This window comes from Vipera ursinii, assembly GCF_947247035.1.
Source record: "Vipera ursinii genome assembly, chromosome: 2".
In the NCBI taxonomy this organism is placed as follows: domain Eukaryota; kingdom Metazoa; phylum Chordata; class Lepidosauria; order Squamata; family Viperidae; genus Vipera; species Vipera ursinii.
The window spans coordinates 54,087,199-54,111,632 of NC_139513.1; the positions used below are offsets into that span (position 1 = coordinate 54,087,199).

General features: G+C 41.2%; 1 protein-coding gene across 1 annotated transcript in view; it reads left to right on the forward strand.

Annotated features, from left to right (window-relative positions):
* Window positions 1–9,075: 9,075 nt before the first annotated feature.
* The window catches only part of PODXL2 (podocalyxin like 2), a gene marked incomplete at its 5' end in the record, with an annotated part of 59,914 nt that continues 44,555 nt past the window's right edge, over window positions 9,076–24,434 (forward strand). The window contains one exon of the mRNA XM_083356502.1: window positions 9,076–9,121. Within this exon, the coding sequence (XP_083212628.1) occupies window positions 9,076–9,121 (46 nt within the window). The remainder of the gene's footprint in view (window positions 9,122–24,434) is intronic.

Below are 24,434 nucleotides of genomic sequence, written 5' to 3' on the forward strand. Positions count from 1 at the left end.
AGCCAAGAATGAGCTGGGGAAGTGTTCCTTCAGCTTTTTAAAGCTTACAGCATTAGGACTTTAAAGACTATTCCAGCTTCTTGAACTGGACTTAGTAATAAATAGGGAACTAATGTAAACCCTCCAAATGTCATGTAATGTGGTTCTATCTTAATTTCTTAACGTCTCCTAGGTTCCCTACATATAACACACGAGAGCAATTCACCTTGAAACATACCAGAAACTAGATGCCTACTCAGGAAATGTATTGTTGACGAAGCTCTCTAAATCTATTTCAGGGTTGTGCTTAAGGGGAAATTAAAAAAAATAAACATTGTAAATAAATAACTGACCCCTTTGAAAGCTCCCTAAGTTAATGATCTCTGCTATAGTTGGGGTAGTCAGTTTTGAAGTTCAACAATGCTTCCTCCTCTTTCTCCTCCATCTCTACCTCTCCCCAATCCTTTTTTTCCCCACTCCATTAAGCTTTACCAGATACTAAACAAAGGCAGAAAAATTCTATCTCTCATTTGTCTCTATCATCTTCTCTTCCTTGTCACTCTGTTTCTAAACAAAATAGTCCTAAGCATCCTAACCCTTTCACAAAAACATTCTGTCTCTTATTCATTTGTTTTTATATTTTGCACACTCCCCAGGTCTCCAAGATTTTTATGGTGTGCAGTATCCAGAATTGTACATAGGGTTCTAATAATAATAGGATCATAAATCTGTGAAAGGCAGGCTTATTTTTGATCTTTTGCCTAATGATCCCTAAAATGGATTTTGCCTTTTTCAAAGTTGCAGTACATTAATATTTTTTTTCTTAAACCACTCAGCATAATCCCAAGATTAACTAATGTCCTATTCAATTTCATGAACACTGAACAGATCCATATGAAAATTGAAAAAAAAGTAAAAATAATTAGTTTAAAATGACAATCGTATCACTGTAAATCATGGTTTTTAAAAAAACAAAAACAAAAAAACCCCTAAAGCTCCTCATAAGAATCATAACTTCACTGCCTTCCTAAACTCTAAAAAGTAAAAGGCTCGCAGAGTGAGTTCCTCTGTCAAAGACAATCCTATAAATTTATATATTAATATATCTTCTGAATTTGTGGTTCACAAGACAAAAAAATACAATAAAATAAAGCAACATATAAGTAGGCAATAAATAAAGCAACATATAAGTAGGCAATAAAACCCAGGACAATACAGACTGTCCTCATTTAGTGACAGTTTGAATATAATGGTGCTGAAAAATATGACTTATGACCAGTTTTCACACTAGCGACCATTGCAACATCCTCATGGTCATGTGATCAAAATTCAGATACTTGGCAACTGATGTGCATTTATGAAAGTTACAATGTCCTGGGGTCATGTGATCATCTTTTTTAACCTTCAAAACTGGCTTCCGATAAGCAAAGCCATGGGGGAAGCCAGATCTGTCTAACAATTGCATGATTCATTTAACAAATGCAGTGAAATCGCTTAACAACTATGGCAATCAATGTCGTAAAATGGGGCACATCTCACTTAGCAACTGTCTTGCTTAGCAACATAAATTTTGGACTGGATTGGGGTTGTAAGGCTGAGGACTATCTGTATATGGCAGTGATGGCGAACCTTTTAGAGACCGAGTGCCCAAACTGCAACCCAAAAGTCACTTATTTATCGCTGGGTGCTGGGTGGGCGTGGCTCACTGGGTGGCCGTGGCTGTGGTGGTCATGACAGATTGGGTGGGTGTGGCCAAGGTAGGCATGGTCACCTCAATGTTGCTCATGGGGATGGACGCCTGTGGGGGCTGGGCAGGGATGGAGGAGATCCAGGGGGTCTCTGGCAGGAGGCTCATCCTGCAAGGTGAGATGAGGGAGGGTGGGGGTGCCATTGCCATGGGGCAAGGCAAGGGCCGGGGCAGCTGCTGCCTGACACCATCGGCCCCCCGCACACAGAGCCCAGCGAGCGCATGGGGGCCGACGGTGTCCGTCAGCAGCCACAGCCTGCCGGCCCCTCGACCAGCGCACTGTGGGGCTCTGCAGCCCACCACCAACAGTTCAAAGAAGCTGCCTCTGAGCTGGATGGCCAGCTGACAGCTGAGGAGGCGATGCAGTGGGTCGTGCCCAGGAAAAGGAGAGCATGCAAGGCTAGGAGGGACGGGACGGGGGGAGGGAAACCAGCCCTGCTGGGATGCATCCGGCCACATGGGACCTCGGCGAGTTAGCAGGCAGTTGCTTGAAGAGGGACGGTTGCCATCTCTGGGGCATGGCAAGTGTGCCCATAGAGAGGGCTCTGAGTGCCGCCTCTGGCACACGTGCCACAGGTTCCCCACCACTGGTATATGGCGTCAGGCCCCCAATAGCTCTCTGGAACAAATTAAACTCCTATGAGAGGTCTTTGCATTCCACATGTGGCTTGTAGGTCAGAACCAGCCCTTTGAATTGTAGTCTGAAACAGCATAGCAATATTTCCCTAAATACATATTTTCTTCATATTTCTTTCATTTCATCATCCTTTTTTATACTCTGACATGAACATAGTTCCACATATATCTGTTGCACTCTGCAGTTCTTTTTACTCTCTTCCAAGCAGCTTCCATTTTACTTTATCAGTATTTTATATTTATTATTTTAGCCAGTGCTTTTTTTGTAAAAGAAAAAGGTGCCAGAACTCACACATGTCATACAACCCGCCTTGCCTCCCCTACAAGGTTCCATCCAAAAAAGGTGCCGGAACTCCATTCTGAGCGTTCTATGAGAAAAAAAAGCCCTGATTTTAGCAATTAATCTACCTTTCATTTGAAACTCATAGTTTCTTGGAGTAATGGTAGCCCAGACTCCCTCTACATATATTTTTTTTTGGGGGGGGAGGGGTTGTCTCCAGGCTGACAAAGATCTGCACCAAAGGGTGACTCTCTAGTGTTGCATATACTTTGTTATGGGATTCATCAAAACCTCATTAATGCAATAGTCCAGAAGTCAAGATCGCTTTGCTGTATTTATAATCTGGGTGGGTTTGAATTTTGTGGGCTTGGTGGTTGGTGATTTGATGAAGTATCCATTATTGAAAGTTGGACGTAGTGTTAGTTCTGTTCTGATTGGTCCACCTTGTCAGTCTGTTGTGAACAATTCAGATGTTAACCTGATTGGGAGGTAAATTATATCTAGTTCTATTGTTCTGTTGATGGTTCATTTGAATGAATGCCGTTTGAGTACCAACCTTCCAGGAATTGTCTGGCTCTTCTGTTCTTTGCTTGGTTGATTATTTCTAAGCTATTCTAGTCAAATGTGTGGCTCCTTCTGAGGGCATGTGGCTGATCTTGGTTCTTTATTGTAGTTTTGTTTTCCTTGTTTCTTTGCCGTAATTGGCATCTTGTCTGCCCTATGCAGTGAAGGTTACAGTCTTGTTTCTGTATATGTTGCCCTTTCTTGCTTAGTAGACTATGCAAGCTTTCGGTTTACACAAGATTCTTTGTACCATTTTTTGTAGACTTGTGGGCAGCAAGGATGCCCAGCAGACAGAGTACTCTGCTGGCGTGTTCAAACTGATGCTGTCATTTCTGCTTCCATTTTTCTTTTTCTTCCCTGTCCATTTTTATTCCAAGTTACACATGACCACCATCAAGAAATTGTCTGTTCCACTTGCCAAACTTCTCATTTCCTTTGTATTTGTTACTAATTCTCTCAGGCTTTAATAATGAACAATTAAATCAGCCTTGCTTACAGATGTACTTTTTCATGTTATGTATGAATAGAACTAGGTTTAAATCACACCTCTGAAGTAAGTGAATAAAATTAGTTATTCAAACAATGAACAGCAGAGAGAATTGGACAGCAGAATAGCACAATAGTAGTATACAGCATTTAAATTGATATGTAAAATTCTGGCTTATAACGTAACTCACTCTGGGTTTAATAGCTATTCTTTGTTACCCCAACCTAGTCCTGTGGCAAATCGTATGCACGCTTTAATAGCTGTGATAAAAAATTTAGCACCCTTATAGGTAATGTTAGGCTTATTGTAAGATAAAGAAAAGTGAGGCTAAACCTACCAGATGGTCACCATTCTCATTTATTGTTGGAATTCATGATGGCCCAGTTACTTTTACCCTCTTGCTTCATTCCCACCTATCCATTTATGCCATCTATATCCTACAGAAATTTTCTGTCAATACAAATTATGCTGAAATAGTTCCTATTTAATTTAAGAAAGCTTCCTGTATTTCCGTTCCTGTTTACTATACACTTCCTAGGAAAGCACGTATCTCCCAACATACACATCCTCTCCTTTATAGCTTTTTCTCATTTGAATAATTTGAGGATACCCATTGAGAATTCTGTTCCCTGCCAATGCAGCTGGCCCCAGCTATCATTAATACGTTCATTAGATTCATCCTTCTTTTGTTCAGTCATTTGGAGAGCCTTGAATGAGAAGAAGCTGATAGAAAGCATTTTGGCTGAGGCTCAAAGGAGCTGCTATACCACACAAGGTCAGCATTGCCCTGCATGCAATTGATATCTGCTCCTGTAGTCAGTGGTATTCATGTAGAAATATAAAGGAATAGGCTGTGGGGCAAAGATGGGGAAACTGGGGGCTCTGCAAGTATTGCTGAACTACAAATACCAGAAGTCTCAGTCAGCAGGAGCAATTCTAGATGGGCTAGCAATAGAGAACAATCAATTTTACAATCTCTCTAAGGCAAAGGCCTCACAAACTGTTTTAAAATAGGCAATTTAGTGACCTCTAGACATTCTTGACTAAGAGATACTAGGATGGAACTGATAGAAGCTATCACACAAAACATCTGGAGGGCACCAGAACCTATAAAAGGAGAAAACTGGACTGTAAAATCAAAATGACAGCATGCCAGTTTAGGTTAAGTTAGGATGGAAACAGATGGGGAAGGAAAAATGATGCTTTAGAAGTTAAGAGGGACAACTACAGAATCGTGGGGCTCCAGATTAAGGGGATTGAAGAGCAGAAACTGTTAAGACACATAGGAGATGAAGTTGATCACACAAAGCAAGCTGAAATGTACCAACACCTCCTTCACCAACCTCAGAGGTTTCCTCCCCAAAATACATTACAATACTTGCTCTGACTGACAATGAAGCTCTTGGATAAGCAGCGAAATGTCTCAAACTAAGAACAAAAATAAGGAAATATTTGATGTTGAAACTTGGGATTTGTACTAAACATTTATGTATGTTACTGAACTATTGATTAACCCAGCCACCACGTTGCTTTTTAAATACTTAATTGTAAAATTAGAAAACTGATAAAATATTATTTTTAAAAAGGTAAGTCCAGTTGCCATGACTTCAGACAATTTTACCTGGATAACTGTATGTCATTAACATACTGTTTCTGTTATTTGATATCCTGATATCAAATAAGAGTTTTCATGCAGTTGCAAATGAGCTTAGGAAAAAATGCCAACAGTGCTGTCTGAGCTCCAGATTGTCTTTCCCCCTTCAAATATAAAGCACTGTGCAGCACATAAAGCACTGTGTCTAGGGTGGGATGGTGCTGAAAGAAACAAGATGGTGGCTTTCATTGTACAGAGATTACCACTGTTTTTATTATTACTTGCTATCTCCCTGGATGCCCCCGATATAGCCCAAGTACCTATGGATAATTTTGTGGAAAAAAGGAGACTTTGGCTATAAGCCATTCTTCAGAGATTTGGGGGAGTTGTAATATTGGCATATCATGTCTGGAGATCAGCAAGCGAGGAAGAATATGGGAGAAGGCATGCAGGATAGCAATGGGTAAAGATGATCAGTCTTTTGCCTCATCTGGAATTCTATGATCTTGTATAAATGAAAGTGCTTTCCATTAATGTAAAGCCACTGCTAGGTCTAATCCAGATATGTTATTTTTTTAATGCAAAATATTCAGTTATCTGGAAAGGCATGTCTATGACAGGTTGTATCAAATGATTATTTTGAAATTATGAATTAATTCATAGAACAATTCACACAAATGTTAAGTGATAATGTGATTTTAATACACCCAAGACCTAGGTAGAGTTATTTTAATGTGAAATACTCCTATTGGGGGTCAAAGTTCAATTTAATTAGCTGATGCATCTCCAAAGACTTCAACTACTTTTCTCTGCTGACATTTCCCTGCTTTATTACGTTCTTCTGCTTACTTTAATTCCTCTTTCTTCAAAATATCTTTCTGAATACAGGTAATCCTCGACTTACAACAGTTTGTTTAGTGATCATTCAAAGTTACAATGGCACTGAAAAATGCAACTTAGGACCCTTGTTATAGTTGCAACCTTTGCAGCATCCCTGTGATCACGTGATCAAAATTCAGATGCTTGGCAACGGGTTCACATTTATCACCGTTGCTGTGTCCCAGGGGGGTCATGTGATCACTTTTTACGACCTTCTGACGAGCAAAGTCAGTGGAGAAGCCAGATTGACTTAACAGCCAGGTTGCTAACTTATCAATTGCAGTGGTTCACTTAACCAACTGTGGCAAGAAAGGTTGTAAAATGGGGCAAAACTCACTTAACAAATGTCTCACTTAACAACAGAAATTTTGGGCTCAATTGTGCTTGTAAATCGAGGACTAGTAGGACTCACGTTCTGACACTTGCTGTACAAGCTCTCGCTTCCATGCCAGACATTTGCAAAATACAAGCTGCAAAACTGTGTTGGTCAACCAATATGAACTCTGAAAATGGCATGGCTCTGGGTTGCATACAAAAGGATCTCTCCAGGTCTTCTCTCTCCAGTGGGTTTAGGACAAGACTTTTCAACCAGCGGTACGGGTACCACCTGTGGTACATTGGCACCTGGCAGGTGGTACGCGACCATCCTAGAAAAGTGGTAGCAGTGGAGGGGAATGGCAGCACCACACAAGCCTGAGCGAGAGACGGCTGGAGCTGCAGGGCTGTCAGGGCTCAGCGGAAGCACCAGGATCACCGCCAGGCTCCAGCTGTAGCTTGGCACTGATCCTGGCACTTCTGAGCCCAGAAGAAGCACCGATCAGCTAGAATGTTGCAGCATCTCCAGGGTCTTGTGATTTACATTCAGATGCTTGGCAACTGATTCATATTTATGATGGTCACATTGTCCCAGGGTCATGTGAAGTGACCAAAACCTGCTGCAACCACCCAGCAGACGGGGGGGGGGAATAAAAACCCTCACCCCACCCCCGCTGCCAATCCTCAACAGAAATGCTCACAACAATGAAAACCTTGGACAGGAGGAAGAGCGCAGGCAGGGAGGTGTCTTGCTTGGCTGTGACTTGGGGGGCACTTTCTTCAGTGCCATTGTAACTTCGAACAGTTACTAAGCGAACTGTTGTAAGTCGAGGACTACCTGTACTTCATCACTTTTTTCCTTTTTTTTGGACAATTTTTTGACACCTTGCTAGGCGACTGGTGGTACTCTGATATTGCCATATCCTAAAAGTGGTACAATGGGTGAAAAGGTTGAAAAGCCCTGGTTTAGGAGACTGAATTATTTTGGAGGCAAGAAGCACAATGGAAGCAAATGCCTTGGGGAGAATTTACTGGAGCAAGATAAAAATGATTAGAAACCAGCAACTTTTAACAGGTTCAGGATTATTTTACTGGATTTTCAAGTGACAAGATGTGAACACCCAAGAGCCAGTTTTAGTGCTAAAGAAACGTATGTTTTAACAGGGACTCTGTATCCAACGTTGGTTCTGTACATATTTAAGACCAATATTCTGCGAGCTTTCTTTGTAATCTGAACCTTTATGAGATTTTAAGTTGTGCAAATCAAATTTCTTATGCTATATATAACCTTACTTTTGGAACTTTTTGTTCCATCGCCTTTTTTTCAGGGGTTGGTGGCAAAGAACAAGCCAACTGTCATTGTGATCTGACTGAATTGATGCAGTTTCAAGTTTTATTTCCAATACAGAATATTGCATTCTTTTTTTTAAAAAAAAATTAAGATTATGGTAAACTCCTTGAAATGGGTTCAGAGTAAAACCCCTTGCTGGGTCTGCAGCGAAACCCAGACAGTTTTGCATTTAGACAACTATTCAGAAGAGTTTCCCCAGCTGCAGATTAATTCTGAGAACCCCCTCGATGGAAAATTAGTCCCATCCGGCCAGGGAAAGTAGTGCTTCTCCGTCTACCGCTTGATCTCGGCCTTCGTGGGTTCTGCTCAGGCAAAGACCAAGTTTCAGATCTTGGTTTAGCAGTTTGTCCCCCGTTAAGTTGCCCAATGAATAGACGGAATCCGCGGCACCCTCTCCCTCTAGGACCCGGGTGAAAACTGGAGCCGGGAAGGGGCAGAATGCAGCCCACTGCGCAATGCACACGATTTCATACTTCAGCATCTTGGAAACCTGGGAGACCCACAGCAGCGGCCACACCGATCCAAGAGGGGGCGTGGAGAGGCAGCGCGTTGAGTCGCTTCCAAGAGCAAAGCCAAGCCGCTGCAGCTGCCCGCGCAGAGCCCTGCCTTCCTGCCTCCATCCTTATTGATTTCCTCTCTCTCTCTCTCTCTCTCTCTCTCTCTCTCTCTCTCTCTCTCTCTCTCCCTCCCTCCCTCCCTCCCTCCCTCTCTCTCTCTCTCTCTCTTTTTAAGCTGAAAAAAGAGAGATGCGCGCGACGGCTTTGCCAAGGCTCTGACCGGCCAGCCGAGCCGAGCAGCCTGTATGCATTTTGCTTGTGTGGATGCTTGCCGCCGCTGCATTTCTTTGCTGGCCTCGGACCCAGAGTCTATTGATCGGGCAACGTAGAAGCCCTCCGATTTTTTTTATATATTTTTATTTTTGTTTCTTCTTTTTTTCCACCCACGCTCACACCCTCCGCCTTGAAGCTCCCCTAGAAGGGAGGGAGGGAGGGAGAACCTAGAGAGGTTTGCAGGGAAAGTTGCGAGTCACCCGGGAGGGAGGGAAGGGGGGGGGGTCGCGGGGGCGATGCCGTGTGAGCCCGAGCTGCTGCAGCGGCAGGAGAGAGAGGGCTCTTCAGTAACAAGAAGGGGCCGAGCCCCGTGGGCAGCTGCTGCAGCAGAAGCTCCGTCCCACTGAAGGAGGAGGAGGAGGAGGAGGAAGAGGAGGAGGAGAGGAGCACGGCGCCGGCGGAGTGGAAGCATCATGAATCCTGCGAGGCGTCGGGCGCTGCGGCTGCTTCTGGCCTGGGGTGAGCCTTTCCTGATTCCCGGGCTGCTGGTGGTGGTGGTGGGGTGTGGGGAGGTCCGCTTCGTAGTAACGGGGCACGGGGTGTTTTCAGCCCGCGCGCAGGCTCGAACCAGGAGAAAGGAGGGTTTGCTCCAAGGCGTCTTGGGACAAAGAGGCAGGCGGCGCGGCGCGTAGCTGGGAGCGGGCTTCGTGGGCTGCCTGCTCGCCTTGTCTGCCTCCCTGCCGCCGCCTGGGGAGCCAAGGAGCGGCGCGCGGTGGGAGGGTTGCAGCCGCCCCCCTGCGGGCGTTGGGCCGGTCTGGGCAGGAGCAGCGAAGTGGCGGTTCTGGCGGCGGCGGCGGCTCCGCTTCCTTGCTCGGCTCGCTCGCTCGCCGCGTTGGGCTCCTTTAAAGGCGCGAACTGGAGAGGGGCCGATCTCTTCGGCTGAGGTGGGGAAGCCCGAAGGGTTCCTGAGGCTTTCTTGTCAGGAGGGAGGTGGGAGGAAGGACGTCTTCATTGTGGCCGCGCAACGCCGTTTGGAAAAAAAAAAAAAGAAGGTATTTCTTTCCCAGAAGGTTTCTCTAGGACAGGGGTCTTCAAACTTGGCCCTTTTATGACTTGTGGACTTCAACTCCCAGAATTCCTCAGCCAGCAAAGCTGGCTGAGGAATTCTGGGAGTTGAAGTCCACAAGTCATAAAAGGGCCAAGTTTGAAGACCCCTGCGTCTAGGATGTCACCTCAGGATTGTAAGAAGTTACTTTCCTCCTGGCTGGGTCAGTTAGACACTGCTATTTTTTTTTTCCTGGGAGGAAGGACGTCTTCATTTTGGCCGCGCAACGCCGTTTGGAAAAAAAAAAGAAGGTATTTCTTTCCCAGAAGGTTTCTCTAGGACAGGGGTCTTCAAACTTGGCCCTTTTATGACTTGTGGACTTCAACTCCCAGAATTCCTCAGCCAGCTTTGCTGGCTGAGGAATTCTGGGAGTTGAAGTCCACAAGTCATAAAAGGGCCAAGTTTGAAGACCCCTGCTCTAGGATGTCACCTCAGGATTGTAAGAAGTTACTTTCCTCCTGGCTGGGTCAGTTAGACGCTGCTATTTTTTTTTCCCTGGGAGGAAGGACGTCTTCATTTTGGCCGCACAACGCCGTTTGGAAAAAAAAAAGAAGAAGGTATTTCTTTCCCAGAAGGTTTCTCTAGGACAGGGGTCTTCAAACTTGGCCCTTTTATGACTTGTGGACTTCAACTCCCAGAATTCCTCAGCCAGCAAAGCTCAGCCAGCAAAGCTGGCTGAGGAATTCTGGGAGTTGAAGTCCACAAGTCATAAAAGGGCCAAGTTTGAAGACCCCTGCGAGTCTAGGATGTCACCTCAGGATTGTAAGAAGTTACTTTCCTCCTGGCTGGGTCAGTTAGACGCTGCTATTTTTTTTCTTCCTGGAAACACTTCTTTACTCTCTTCAGGAGGTACAAAAACCAGAAATAAGCCAACCATATATTGTACCCCAACAGATTTTATGCCCAATAGGATTGGGTTAGGGTTCAGTATCTCAGCCAAATCCAAAAAAAGCTAGCCTTCCTGAGTAAATCATTGGGAAAGCATGTCTTGGGAAAGCAACCCGTGATGAGACAAGACTTTAAAAACTTCTCAATACCGTTGGGCTAAGTTGTGGCTTGTTTCACCCCTAGTGCTAAGATAGAAAGCCTGGTTTCTAAACTACATCTAGGTTCACACAAAAGCATTGGGCAAAATAAATAATCGGGTGTGCATCTTGGGCTTAAAATTAATCAGATTTTAATAAAATCTGAACAGTTAAAAGAGTTCTCTGTTGGCGTGAGAAGCTAAGGGTGAAAGAAGCTCAAGATGGGGGAGTTCTTAAGGGATACAAATAGGATAAAAGGATAAAGCTTACAAATACTTAATTTCAATGAGGGAAAAATGGAGGCAGCACAAGCCAGTGGGGCTACCAACAAGCTTTGTGAAGATCTAAAAAAAACGAAAAGAGGATAAGTCAGAAAGGAAGAGCATGGACAGTAGATTGAAACGGTAGAGCTGGCATCAAGCAAACAAATGATCAAAATAAGCTGACAAAGGCGAGGGAAAACTAAGAATGATAAAGACTTCAGTTTCATTCATGTATCCTAGATAGCTGGTGGAGGAGGTGAAAGAGAGGAAAGGAAGATGGAGCAAACTACAGATTGGTGAAACATCAGTGTCTGGGAAGATTCTAAAGTAATCGTAAAAAGATCTGTATTTAGCACTTTGGATATTTTGCAGTTGTTACCAAAGCTCAATATAGATTTATCAAAAACAAATCCTGATAGGGTAGCTTTGTCTCATTTCTCTGGTCAAATAACTTAATAAATTATGGGTATATTTCGACTGCTTGAAGCATCCCGTGACATATAAATTGATAAGCTACCTAACTGTCGGGTGGATGACATAACAATTAAATGACTATTAAATGTACACATACATACACATCAAATCATGTTAACTCCTGGTGAATATCAGAATTAGTCCCTGCAGTTTTCAGAAGTGGTTTTGCAATTGCAGATGTCAATTATTCCTCATCAAACTGATATTAAGTGAAGTGCTACAAGAAACTGTCCTAGATCCTCAGCCTGTCATGTTTATTAATGATTTGGATGAAAGGTGACTAGAAAGTTTGTATGATTGGCAGATGGCATAAAGGTAGCTGGATTAGCTATTATCCTAGAAGACTGAGATAAAACTCAGTGGAATTTAACAGGCACAAGTGCGGGAAACACTGGGAAACAAATATCAAATACACAAGTACGAGATGTGGGGATATATGACTTGGTAATGATTTTTTGAGAGGGTTAACTGCAAATCGAATACAGTAGGAGTGAGCAATATGAGTTGGTTGCAAAAAAAGAAAAATGAAATTTTAGGCTGTAACAACAAAAGTATTATTTTCTAGTAAGCTCTCCACTTGATTCTAGTTTGATCACACTTCATATCTAGTATCCACTTTTGGACACCATACTTCAAGAAGGAGTCAGAGAAATTGGAACAGGTTCAGTGAAAGGCAGCGTGGCTCACTGGGAGATCATGTCTTATCTTGAAGGAGCCGGGTAGCATTTAGGCTTGTAAAAAGATTGTAAAAGATTGAAGAGATATGATAGCATTCTTCAAATCAAATATACGAAAGGACGTCACATAGGGGAAAAAAGTCAAAGTGTGTTTACTTTCCTTCTGGAATGAAGGACTCATAATAATGGATTTCAGGTACCAAATACCAAATTCCAACTGAATGTTTGGGAGGGTTGTTTTTTTGTTTTTGTTTTTTTTTTGTTTTTTGGAAAGGTTGCTAGTGTTTTAACAATTTGCTAGTGGAACTAATTTCCCAAATAAATGGTTGGGCTCAGTTTCATAGTATGTGTCCAGATGAGGCCTGCACAATAATCTATCTGGTATAGCTTAATTTGTATGCATGGAAGAGCTGGTTTGGGGTGGTCTACTGTATGTATGGATCACAATATTAGTGCTTTGGGCACAGACCTGAAATAAGTGCCTTTGGTCTGAGCGTGGACCCAAAACACATGTATTCCAGAAAGACACTTTCAGGGGAGTGAAAACAGGAAAAAGTCAAGGTCAGTGGCAATGGTGGTGGTTAAGTAGACACAGAGAAAGGAAGACGGGAAGGATTTGTATGCTCATCTGTGTGCCATTGCTGCCACCACTGAATTCAAGTATGCATATCCAATTAACCAGCCTGTTCCTCCCCCCCCCCCCCCATCTTTCCAACGTCTTAGCCACTTCTGCCACTCTTCTTTGTTTGTGATTCAAAACAAAATACATTTCTTATGACGGGCATGCCTGTTACTTTCCTTGCTGCTTTGAGCAGCCAGTTGGCCCAGTGGCCTTTTTCAAGTCTTTGATTCTATGAATCTTGTCTTATATGAGAGCACCTAATGCTTGTAAATTAGCATGCTATGCCACCTCATCGAACTGTGGCTTATTCGCTCTTAAACAAACTCCTGTTTACGGTGATGTGTGATCACATTATTGCTTGTGTCTGTATAGTAAAAGCCTTTGTTTGAGACATCTCAACATGCCAATTTAAGCTTTAATAGAAGAGAATATCTCTAGCTCAGGGTTGAACTGAGGAGGGCTTGGCGATCTCTGAGCTTGGTTGTTTGCTAACAGACGTTTCACTACCTGACTAGGTAAAATCATCTCTTTGGTAGTTCCTTGATTTGGGAATTATTTTTTGCTTGATTGTTTGGTGTTAATCCCTGCTTATCTGGGTGTTGGTTGCTCAACCAAGCTAAATCCAAATCCTAGACAAAGCTACAGTAAATTCAAAAACACCAGGGAATTCCTGGAAGCTTGGTATTCAGATGAATCAGCCAAAAAAGACACACAGAAATAAAACACATTTACATAACATATCCTCTCCAGCAACCAAAACCTAGATAAGCACGGATTTAATACCAAGGAAATAATCAAGCAGAAAATAATGCTCTAACCAAGGAGAAAACCGCACCCCCACCAATACTGGCAGGGCAAGCTGTTGTATATAAACAGGGAACAAACTGTACACTCACACTAGCACTGATGATGTTACGTAGTTGGGTAATGAAATGTCTGCAAGCAAACAACCAAACCTAAAGAGCACCAAGGACTCCAGGGTTTAAGCTTTATTGTACCGTGGGAACAGGAAGTCATAATCACTGTACTTGTTTTAAATATTTGTTTCTTATGGTGGAAAAGTTGAAATTTTGCCTGTCTTTTGTGTTATTCTTCTTGCATAGAATGAAACCTCCACCTATCAAAAATACTTAATGAAACTCTTGTTAACTTTCAGCAACTTTGAAATTTAAGGGTCATTCCATATATTATATGATATCTGGGGAAAACAGTGTCCTATAAGTAGTTCTTGCTTAACAACCACAATCAGGACTGGCAAATAATAATAATAATAATAATAATAATAATAATAATAATAATAATAAGAAGAAGAAGAAGAAGAAGAAGAAGAAGAAGAAGAAGAAGAAGAAGAAGAAGAAGAAGAAGAAGAAGAAGAAGAAGTTGGAAGGGACCTTGGAGGTCATCTAGTCCAACCCCCCTGCTCAGGCAGGAAACCCTATACCATTTCAGACAAGTGGCTGGCCAGTCTCTTCTTAAAAACTTCCAGTGTTGGAGCATTCACCACTTCTGGAGGCAGGTTGTTCCACTGGTTAATTGTTCTAACTGTCAGGAAGTTTCTCCTTAGTTCTAGGTTGCTTCTCTCCTTGACTAGTTTCCATCCATTGCTTCTTGTCCTGCTTTCAGGTGCTTTGGAGAATAGCTTGACTCCCTCTTCTTTGTGGCAGCCCCTGAGATACTGGAACACTGCTATCATGTCACCCCTCACCCTTCTCTTCATTAAACTAGACATACCCAATTCCAGCAACCCTTCCCTATATCTTCCCTAAATCTCTTGCTAAATGGTACAATTGATAAGCAAAACATGACAAGCTTAAAACATCACTTCTGCTGCAGTCACTAAGTGAGTTGCAGTGGTTAAGCAAAACATCATGTGACTATGATCTGCAATTTTATTGGCAGCTTCTTCATGTTTGTCAAAAGACTGCTGTGAAGCTGCCAAATGTCAATCGTGTGACTGTGTGGACTGAGCCATAAAGTTACTTTTTCAGCACTGTCATCACTTCAAATAGATGCTAAACAGGGTAGTTGTCAAGCAAGGTTTATCTACATATATTACCTGACTGCAAGGTGCACTAAATTAAAGCAAATTAGAAAATCGTAACAGTGTGTAAGCTATATCATATAATGTTGGAACACCCAAATTTTTATTGTTACGTATTTGTACATATGACTCAATTTGGGTATTAATGTAGTCAAATAGGTCTCCAGTGTTGCTTGCCTGTCGAGACTGTTTAATGTTTATGTATTTCAATTTATATTCATTTTGTTTGCTGGAATATACTAATTTATCTTAGAAGCAATGAAAGAATCTTTGATGTAACTCAGTTTCCCATACTACAGTTGAACTGGAATTGCTGCTCTACTTCTGTCTGGGAGATTGTGTAATTTTGTACCACACTGAGAAAATTTTAACTTTTGGTTTCTCTTCCATTTCAAGATATCTTGATTCTTTATAACTCCTTTCCAAGAAAAAAATAGTGTAAGTGACCTTTCTTTTAACAAAACTGTCTGAGCAAACAACCTTAATTTATAATCTCAATGAGCTATGCACAATTTTAATTTTAAACATTTTTAAACAACTACTTTAATAAATTTATGGGTGATATACTTGGAAAGATACAAATTGGCTGTTCTGATGATCAGATGACTTAAACTACTTTTACCAATAGGCTCCATATTAATTTTCTACGTCTGAAGGAAATCTGTAGAGAAATAACTATATATGTTGGAAATTAACTCTAAAATACTCAGCTTTAGTATTAAATGTTAGGGACACAGCCTTCTGTAGATGTCATAGTTTGACTTGGAAACTTCTCCAAGTGCCAAATATTTGGAAGTTCTTAGACAAAGCATTCTGTACTAAAACATAGACTCAGGTATATTTTGTCATATTATCAATATCTTTTTTAAAAAATTATGAGTTAGACAGTATGAATTAGACCCATATATTGCAAGGACTGATACTGTGCCCTGCAGCCAACAGTTGTATGAGACTCATTTTGTTTGGACATAGAATCATAGGATTGCAAGGATCTCAGAGGTCTTCTAGAACAGTTCCGTGCTCAAGGGAGAGGACCTTATACCATCCTGATCAAATGGCTGTCCAGTTTATCTTTGAAAACCTCCAGTGATGGAGCACCCACAACTTGTGTAGGCAAGCTATTCCATTGGTTAATTGTTCTCACAGTTAGAAATTTTTTCCTTACTTCTAACTAAGATCTCTAACAAGCTTTTACCCATTACTTCTTGTCCTGCCCTCTGCAGCTTTGGAGAATAAGTCAATCCCCCTCTTCTTTGTGATAGCCCCCTCATGTCTTCCTCTCATCCTGTTCTGTACCAGCCTGCTACCGGCCCTGCAGAAAAGGCAGGGACAACCCCTTTTACAAGAAGGCAAGAGGCTGGAATTACGCCTGCCAAATTTATTACCACAAAAACAAACGGAACAAGACAAACCAAGAAACAGGAGCTTTAAGAAACATGAACTATCCAAGCGGTTGCCTTCAGCAAACCAGCCCTCCCCACACATTCCCCTAATATAGAGTTCAGGGCGTGGCTTCTCTCTGCCTCCTTCCGAGGAGCCCCATTGCCTTCCTCTGTTTACTCCTAATTGACTGCCTCCTGCATCGGGCGTCCTTGAACACATCCTTCTCTTTGATAGGCTGGACATATATAGCTCCTTCAAACTGTTCACCACTATTTAACGCTGATTCTTGTCATGATCATGGAAGAGTATATACTTTCCTGGGATGTCAGAGCAGATCTGTCCCAAATCTAATCCTTTTAAATGAGTTGGATGACAGCTCTCCTCATCCCTAACCAGCGTGGACAATTTCAAATATATCTAATCTGTTCCATACCATTTGAAGGAAGGCTTTTCCAGATATGAGGTTAGTGTGATGGAACCATAAGAAAGGGTTTTTGGATACACATTTAAGTCAGTCCAAGAATTAAACCCAAGTTCCAGAGCTCAGCTTCGATCTGGTTAGTTTTAGTCTTCCTTAGGTGGATCATAACCTTTTTTTATACAGTAATTTCTTTGTGGCTCCGGGTTTGTAAAGTAGAGGTACCGTTGACTTTTCTCAGTAAACTCTTGTAAAGATAAATAGGGGCATGAAATAAAATGCACTTTCCAGGCTCAAACTACAGGGACTATGAAATGACAAACTATTATTTTGCTGCATAGTTTCTTTATACTGGAGTTTAGAGGCAGATTCTGAAAATGGCATCTGGGAAATTTCTAAGCTGGCTTTATAGAAAATAATTTCTGCCATCCTTTACTTCTGGTTATCAGGTCTTAGGCTACTGCAATGAGGCCTCTAATAAAATTAAGCAGATCCTATGAAAATCAAGTGTTTTCATATACGGGAAGAAAAAAATAGAACAACTAAAAGCAGTTGATGATGTGTTGGTATAAATGCAACGACATGTGGTCCTTTTCAAAGTGCTGGCAAGTAACCTGCAGCTGATGGACAGACTAATGAAAGACAAAATGGATACTTCTTTTGATGGCAGGAAATGCTAAGAGGGCAGAGAAAGATGAGGAATTCACGAACAATCCAGATTATGATCAAATTCTTATACAAGTGATGACTCTTACATTTAAAGGAAAACTTCATAATGTTTTTTTAAACAGGAAGTCACAACTAGAAGTTTGAAATTTTCCACAGATGGCTTTCTATTTATAAAGTCTTCCTTAAACGCATCCCCTTCTGTTTGTGTCTTGATTAGGTTCACAAAACAGGCTAGGACAGGTTCGTTGTGAACTGATTTTATTAGCTATGGAATAAACTACAGTTGTCTGGCTTCATACAAATACATTAAGCCAGAGAGACAAACTTCATTATATTTTAGCATACTGTAATGTATAAACTCAGACTCAATCTTTGGACTGAAAATTGAAAATACAGTAGTTCCTTTATCCTGGATCCTGAGGATGTCCAGATTGTTCCAGTTCTTATTTCTTCAGTGGATCTGCCAGATGTGGGCACAAAACTCCAGACAACTGCTAGTTCAGAGGGTTTCAGATTTTTTCAGAAAAGGAATCCCTGATCAAGAGTCAAAGCTTTGGTGATAAAAAAATGGCACTATCCAAGTGACCTTCTATAGTCTTTCAGAAAACTTCATCAGGATCTTGAAGAATGGTAATGTTCTACAGCTCTGCACCAGAAAAACCTTCTGGATGACAATATACTGAAAAACGCCACCTTTTCATTGCTACCTAGTAGACACCTGCATTTTTGTAGCATAGATCTGCTAGCTCTAGTTGATCATTGTGGTCATAGTCACTCTCAAAAGTAATTGTAAAATATGACAGTTTCCTTGTAACACTATCAAATAAGACTATTAAAATTATTTGCCTAAATTTCATTTTGGCCAAGATAGAAATTGCTTCCCTCAAAGAAGTGCTGTTAACTTCTTCGTCTGCTAGACCTAAAATTTATTTTGGCCCTTTTAATTCCCATGGGTTCTCATTTGTAGAATGACTCCTAGATAGTGTAATTTTATGGCAATGAGAAATAGCAGACACAATCTGAAGCTTGCTAAATTCTTGATCTAATTAATAATCAATGAAAGTTGTGACAGTTCAAAGGCTTCAATTAGTTTTCCTCCTGGGGCTGAGGTTATCCATGGGGGACCAAGGAGGAGAAAACTATAAAGCACAAATGAATACATATTTTTGATGACATCACTGCATATGCATCACTCTTTAGGTATCATCATAGTTTGCTGAAATTGCTACTGGATGGGAACTTTCTCTTGTAGAGGTCACAAAAGAAACTGGTTTCTCATTTTGTGTAATACCCTAATGTTAATTTTATGGTGTAGTGGCAAACCAAAGGCACTTTGATTACAACATGGTTACGGCTTGTCCTGTAAATTCATCCCTTTGAGTGAATGTTTAAGGCACTAAGAACTATATGTGACAGAACATAGATCAAAATGCATGTATCTGAATAAGGAAAGCTAATGTAGGATTTATGGATCAATAGGGAACCTGAATGTAAAAATAGTGACTTCATGGTGTCCTGTAACTAAGGTCCTGTAGTTTGCCAGCCCTTCAGAATGTTTTTTTGGACTTCTTGGTTTAGTCTGCAGCCCTGGAATTTCCTGAGAATAACCAAAATTGCTTAGCTCAGCTAGATGCTGCCATCCAGCTGAGGTGTCAGGCTAGAAATTGCTACTTTAGAGCTCTTTCCAATATTGACTGGCAGCAAACCAGCAGGTGAGATGACCCAGAAAGACACTGTTTGCAATTTGAGATACAGTGGGACTAACACTGATCTCCACAGATTTCAAACTAGAGTCTTGGACTTTAAGAGAGCTAATTTCAATAAACTTAGAGAGAGCTTGGGAAGGATTCCATGGATGAAAATCCTCAAGGGGAAAACAACTCAAGAAGCTTTGGAAACTTTGAAAAGTGACATTATAAAAGCCCTGTCTAACACAATACCAATGAAGAAGAAAAATAACAGCTCTGAAAAGAAGCCGGCATGACTGCATAAAGAACTCTCTGATAAATTGAAACCCAAAAAGGTATAAAAAAGGTATAAAAAGCTTGGGAAAGATTCCATGGATTAGAATTCTCAAGGGGAAAACAACCCAAGAAGTTTTGGAAACTTTGAAAAGTGAGATTATAAAAGCCCAATCTAGCACAATACCAATGAAGAAGAAAAATAACAGCTTTCAAAAGAAACCAGCATAGCTGCATAAAGAACTCTCTGATAAATTGAAAGACAAAAAGGACAAGTAGAAAAAGTGGAAAGAAGGGCACATAACTAAGGCAGAATATCAGCAATAACCCCAAGCCTGCAAAGATGAAGTGAGGAAAGCTAAGGCTCAAAATGAACTAAGGCTTGGACAAAAGTCAAACTAACAAAGAAAAAAGCTTATTTCAACATGTAAAAACAAGAAAAATGTCAAGGAAACAATTGGTCCATTAATGGGAGAAAGTGGCAAGAATGTGACAAACAACAGGGAGAAAGCAGAACTGCTTAACTTGCATTCATCTTTACACAAAAGGGAAAAAACTCAACCTATCAAAAACAGTACCGTAAAAAACAGTAAGTAAAAACAGGCAAGAAAATGGTAAGTGAGCACCTGTCCACCCTAGATGAGTTCAAATCACCAGGACCAGATGGATTACATCCCAAGGTTCTGAAGGAACTGGTAGATGTGATCTCAGAACCACTGAACTATATCTTTCAAAGATCCTGGAGCACTGGGGAACTACCAGAGGACTGGAAAAGAGCTGATGTGGCTTCCATCTTCAATAAAGGGGGGGGGAAACTGGATCCAGGAAACTACAGACCTATCAGCCTGACCTCAATACCTGGGAAGATTCTGGAAAAGATAATCAAACAATGAATCAGTGAACACCTCGAGGCAAACAAAGCTATAATCAAAAGTCAATATAGGTTTGTCAAAAACAGATCATGCCAGACAAATCTTATTGTATTCTTTGACAAAGTGACAAAATTAGTGGACCAGAGGAATGCTGTGGATATAATTTACTTGGACTTTAGTAAGGCATTTGATAAAGTAGATCACAACCTACTACTTGATAAGATAGAAAAATGTGGGTTAGACAGAATCACCACCAGATGGATTCATAGCTGGGTGACCAGACATACTCAGGGTGTGGTCCTCAATGGAACTGCATCTACATGGAGGGAAGTATGCAATGGGATACCCTAGGGCTCTGTTTTAGGACCACTACTCTTCAACACCTTAATCAATGATTTGGATGAGGGGATAGATGGGGAACTCATCAAATTTGCAGATGACAGCAGGCTGGCAGGAATAGCCAACACTCCAGAAGATAGGCTTAAGATACAGAAGAATCTTGACAGACTTGGACATTGTGCACTATCTAACAAAATGAAATTCAGTGGTGAAAAAAGTAAGGTTCTATATTTAGACAAGAAAAACCAAATGCACAGGTATAGTATAGGTGGTACCTTGCTCAATAGTAGTAACTGTGAAAGGGATATCAGAGTCCTAGTGGACAATCACTTCAATATGAGCCAGCAGTGTGCTGCAGCTACCAAAAAAGCCAACACCATGCTAGGCTGCATTAACAGAGGGATAGAATCAAGATCACGTGAAGTGTTAATACCACTTTACAATGCCTTGGTAATGCCACATGTGGAATACTGTATCCAGTTTTGGTCACCACAATGTAAAAAAGATGTTGAGACTCTAGAACAGGGGTGTCAAACTGCCAACCCATGGGTCAGATGCATCACAATGAAATCGCACCCACCCTATTGCTGGCAATGGGGAAGAAGCTCCGATACGTCACAGGTTTGACATGTTTGCTCTAGAAAGAGTGCAGAGAAGACCAACAAAAATTATTAGGGAACTGGAGGCTAAAACATATAAGGAACGGCTGCTGGAATTGGGTATGTTTAGTTTAATGAAGAGAAGGATGAGGGGCGACATGATAGCAGTGTTCCAGTATCTCATGGGCTGCCACAAAGAAGAGGGAGTCAAGATATTCTCCAAAGCGCTTGAAGGCAGGACAAGAAGCAGCGGATGGAAACTAATCAAAGAGAGAAGCAACTTAGAACTAAGGAGAAATTTCCTGACAATTAGAGCAATTAACCAGTGGAACAACCTGCCTCCAGAAGCTGTGAATGCTCGAACACTGGAAGTTTTTAAGAAGAGACTGGACAGCCATTTGTCTGAAATAGTATAGGGTTTCCTGCCTGAGCAGGGGGTTGGACTAGATGACCTCCAAGGTCCCTTCCAACTATTTTGTTCTGTTCTGTTCCGTTCCATTTTTAGGTGTCTGGCTGGATTTCTATACTGCTGATTCAGTAGGCCCTTTCTTCTCCTCTGCTGCCAGAGGTGTTTCCTGGTGGCATTACAGCAGTGGCCTTTCACAGTTATCTCGAGACAATTTTTGCAAGAGTTCCTATGACGTTCTTATTACTTTTCTAAAGATTAAGGGCTGATTTTGGTATTGTCTCTTTCTCCTTGTTCTCATCCTCATTAGATCCTCAAGATTTCATAAATAAATAAATAAATCCTACATTTAAAGGAGGTGAGCTGCGTATGTGTGCACGTCATAGTTTGACACATCATAGCAACTTCCATCTATACTTTACACAGGTGGAAAGAATTGGGTGACGCTCCTGTAAATGTCCTTCCTTTCTGTCCACAGATAATTCTAAAATATTTATAGTCTTGTGAGTTTTCTACATGATTATCCCCTATGCTACATCCTGAATCATTAACTAACAATTGTTTCCCCTCTTGCTACAAGCTCAGAAAATATTTAGGGCTCTTGGGAAAGAGGGTGTGCTAAAATCTCTGTAGGGAGTCTCTCTTTCCCTGCTTGGACTATTATCAGAAGAATGCTGGCCTTTCACCTATGTTTTCTACAGTCCTAATTAGAACTGATTGCTCTGCTGGGCTTCCTAATTCTGCATTCAGAAACTTCTACCACCAAATAAGAGACAGTCAGCAAAAGGAAGGAGATAGAGAAAGGGGTGCAAGAAAAGTACAAGATAGATGCTTTGCAATAATTCTGGGGAAACAGTCAAAGGAGTTCTGTATGGCTCCTGACCTTTCTTCACATGCACAAGTAAAGCCACTGAGATCAGTCCATTGAGCTTTACAGTCTGGAGGAGTCTCTCAGAGGTGCCACCAATGCCTTTTTTGTAAAAAAAAAAAAAAAAAGGTGCCGGAATTCACACATGTCATACAACCCGCCTTGCCTACCCTACAAGGTTCCATCTAAAAAAGGTGCCGGAACTTCGTTCTGGGTGTTCTATGACAAAAAAAAGCCCTGGGTGCTACAATCGCTACTTTTTTACCCTGTTGCTTGTGTGTGTGCATGTCACTCCCCAAAGGAGCACTGGCACTGTTACAAGAATGATATAAGCATATATTTATCCACACCATACCATTTTTTTGTCAAGACAAATAACTTACAATGCTTGTGCTTTGACTGCAGAAAGGAAGGTAGCAAATTATGGAGTGGAAAGTTTGTGCTGAGTCACAGATTTGAGACAGTGAAGTTGCAATGAGCTGTGAAAAATATTAACGGGAAAAGACTGCCCAGCATATTCCAATATGTCCTCAATATCCTTGTAACAAAAATGGTTTTCCTGCAGAATGTCATCTTAGCCTCTGGGGAAAAGGGTGTTGTAAGCAGTTTTCACCCCACCAGACCTTCTCTACTATTGCTCCTATGTGTCTTCTTGTCAACTCTAAAGCAGGGATTGAAATGAATCTCTTCCCGCCTCTGCTCTCTTTCTGTACAAAAGAAAAGAGATAATAGCAGAGGAACAGCAAGAATGGGTTGGCAAATCATTTGTTTTTAGCACTAATTCTGGGCCAGTTTTTCATCCATCTGGCAGGAAAAGAACAAGAGCAGTTTTATCTGATCGGGATAAAATTCTATCTGCAGAGAATAGCTTGAGATACTGGAGCTGGGCCATGGGTGTTCAGTAGACCGAGTGACCACAGGGATGCACTATGACTTCATCATGGGAAAAATACTTTTGTGTCCATATGTCAGGTGGTCTTATGTGAGTATGTAGGTTGCAACATTTATGTAATTACATCATAGTGCAGGTATCATTTTGATGTCATCCCAGTTTTCTGAAGATGCTGATGGATCTTACCGAAACATTTGCAAATACTTTCTGATAGGTATCTTGAATGGTAACCAGAGGCATTGTACCACTGAGATATTGTTTGGTATTACATCTAATCAGACTTGACAAACATCCTCCACAACATTGCCTAATACTTTCAAAACCATTCCCAATTTTGTAGGGCAATGGATCCCATAAGCTGATTTTGCTTTTTGTGCAGATACTTTTTCTTCATATGAAACGGACATTATGCCAGGCAGGTTCATCAAATCCAACTGAAGTCCCTTCACATTGTTTTATTGCACTTACCCTGGCTAGATTGACACATTGCTCTCCACCTTAGTCTATGGTTTCTCAAATAAGCCAGAATGATTGGATTCACACATTGCACTAACCATAAATTACAATTTGCAACCTATATTATATACTAAGGCAAAGTGAAACAAACCATATTAAAGTTTGATGCAACATGTGAACCCTACCATTTTCTCTTTTCTAAAATGTTACATAACCAAGTTGTCTAGTAACAATGACTGAGTTCACACATAGCCATAACTGGAGGAACAAGTGGGGCAAGTGATATTTGAGCATTAATATTGCAACAGTGGGATTTGTATCAGTTTTGTGTCACCATTGCTTGCTGCCTATAGCAGTCAACCATAATAAATATTCTGTTCCTAGATTCTGGACAAGAAAAAGAGGAGTCAGGTTATGGAGGTTACCACAGAACTCAATTAAGTCTTACATGATGTAGTAAGAGACTAACCTAGTCTCTTCAATCTCGAAATTTGAGAGGAAAAAATACAGACAGTTCAAGAAAGTCACAAAAAGATGTACCTGGAGCACATGCAAGATTCAACCTAAGTTCTATCTATGATATCCTTCCAACCCTTACATTTTAGTGATTCTGGGAAGTTCAGGAGGATAAAGCCAGGTTTATTTCCAGATGGTGGGTACAGGTCAAACAGTTAGAGATGCTTTTTTTTTTAGCAATCTGACTAACCAAGTGTGTGTTATGCTTGTAACAGTATTCAAAATTTTTCTAAAATTTCCAGTTCT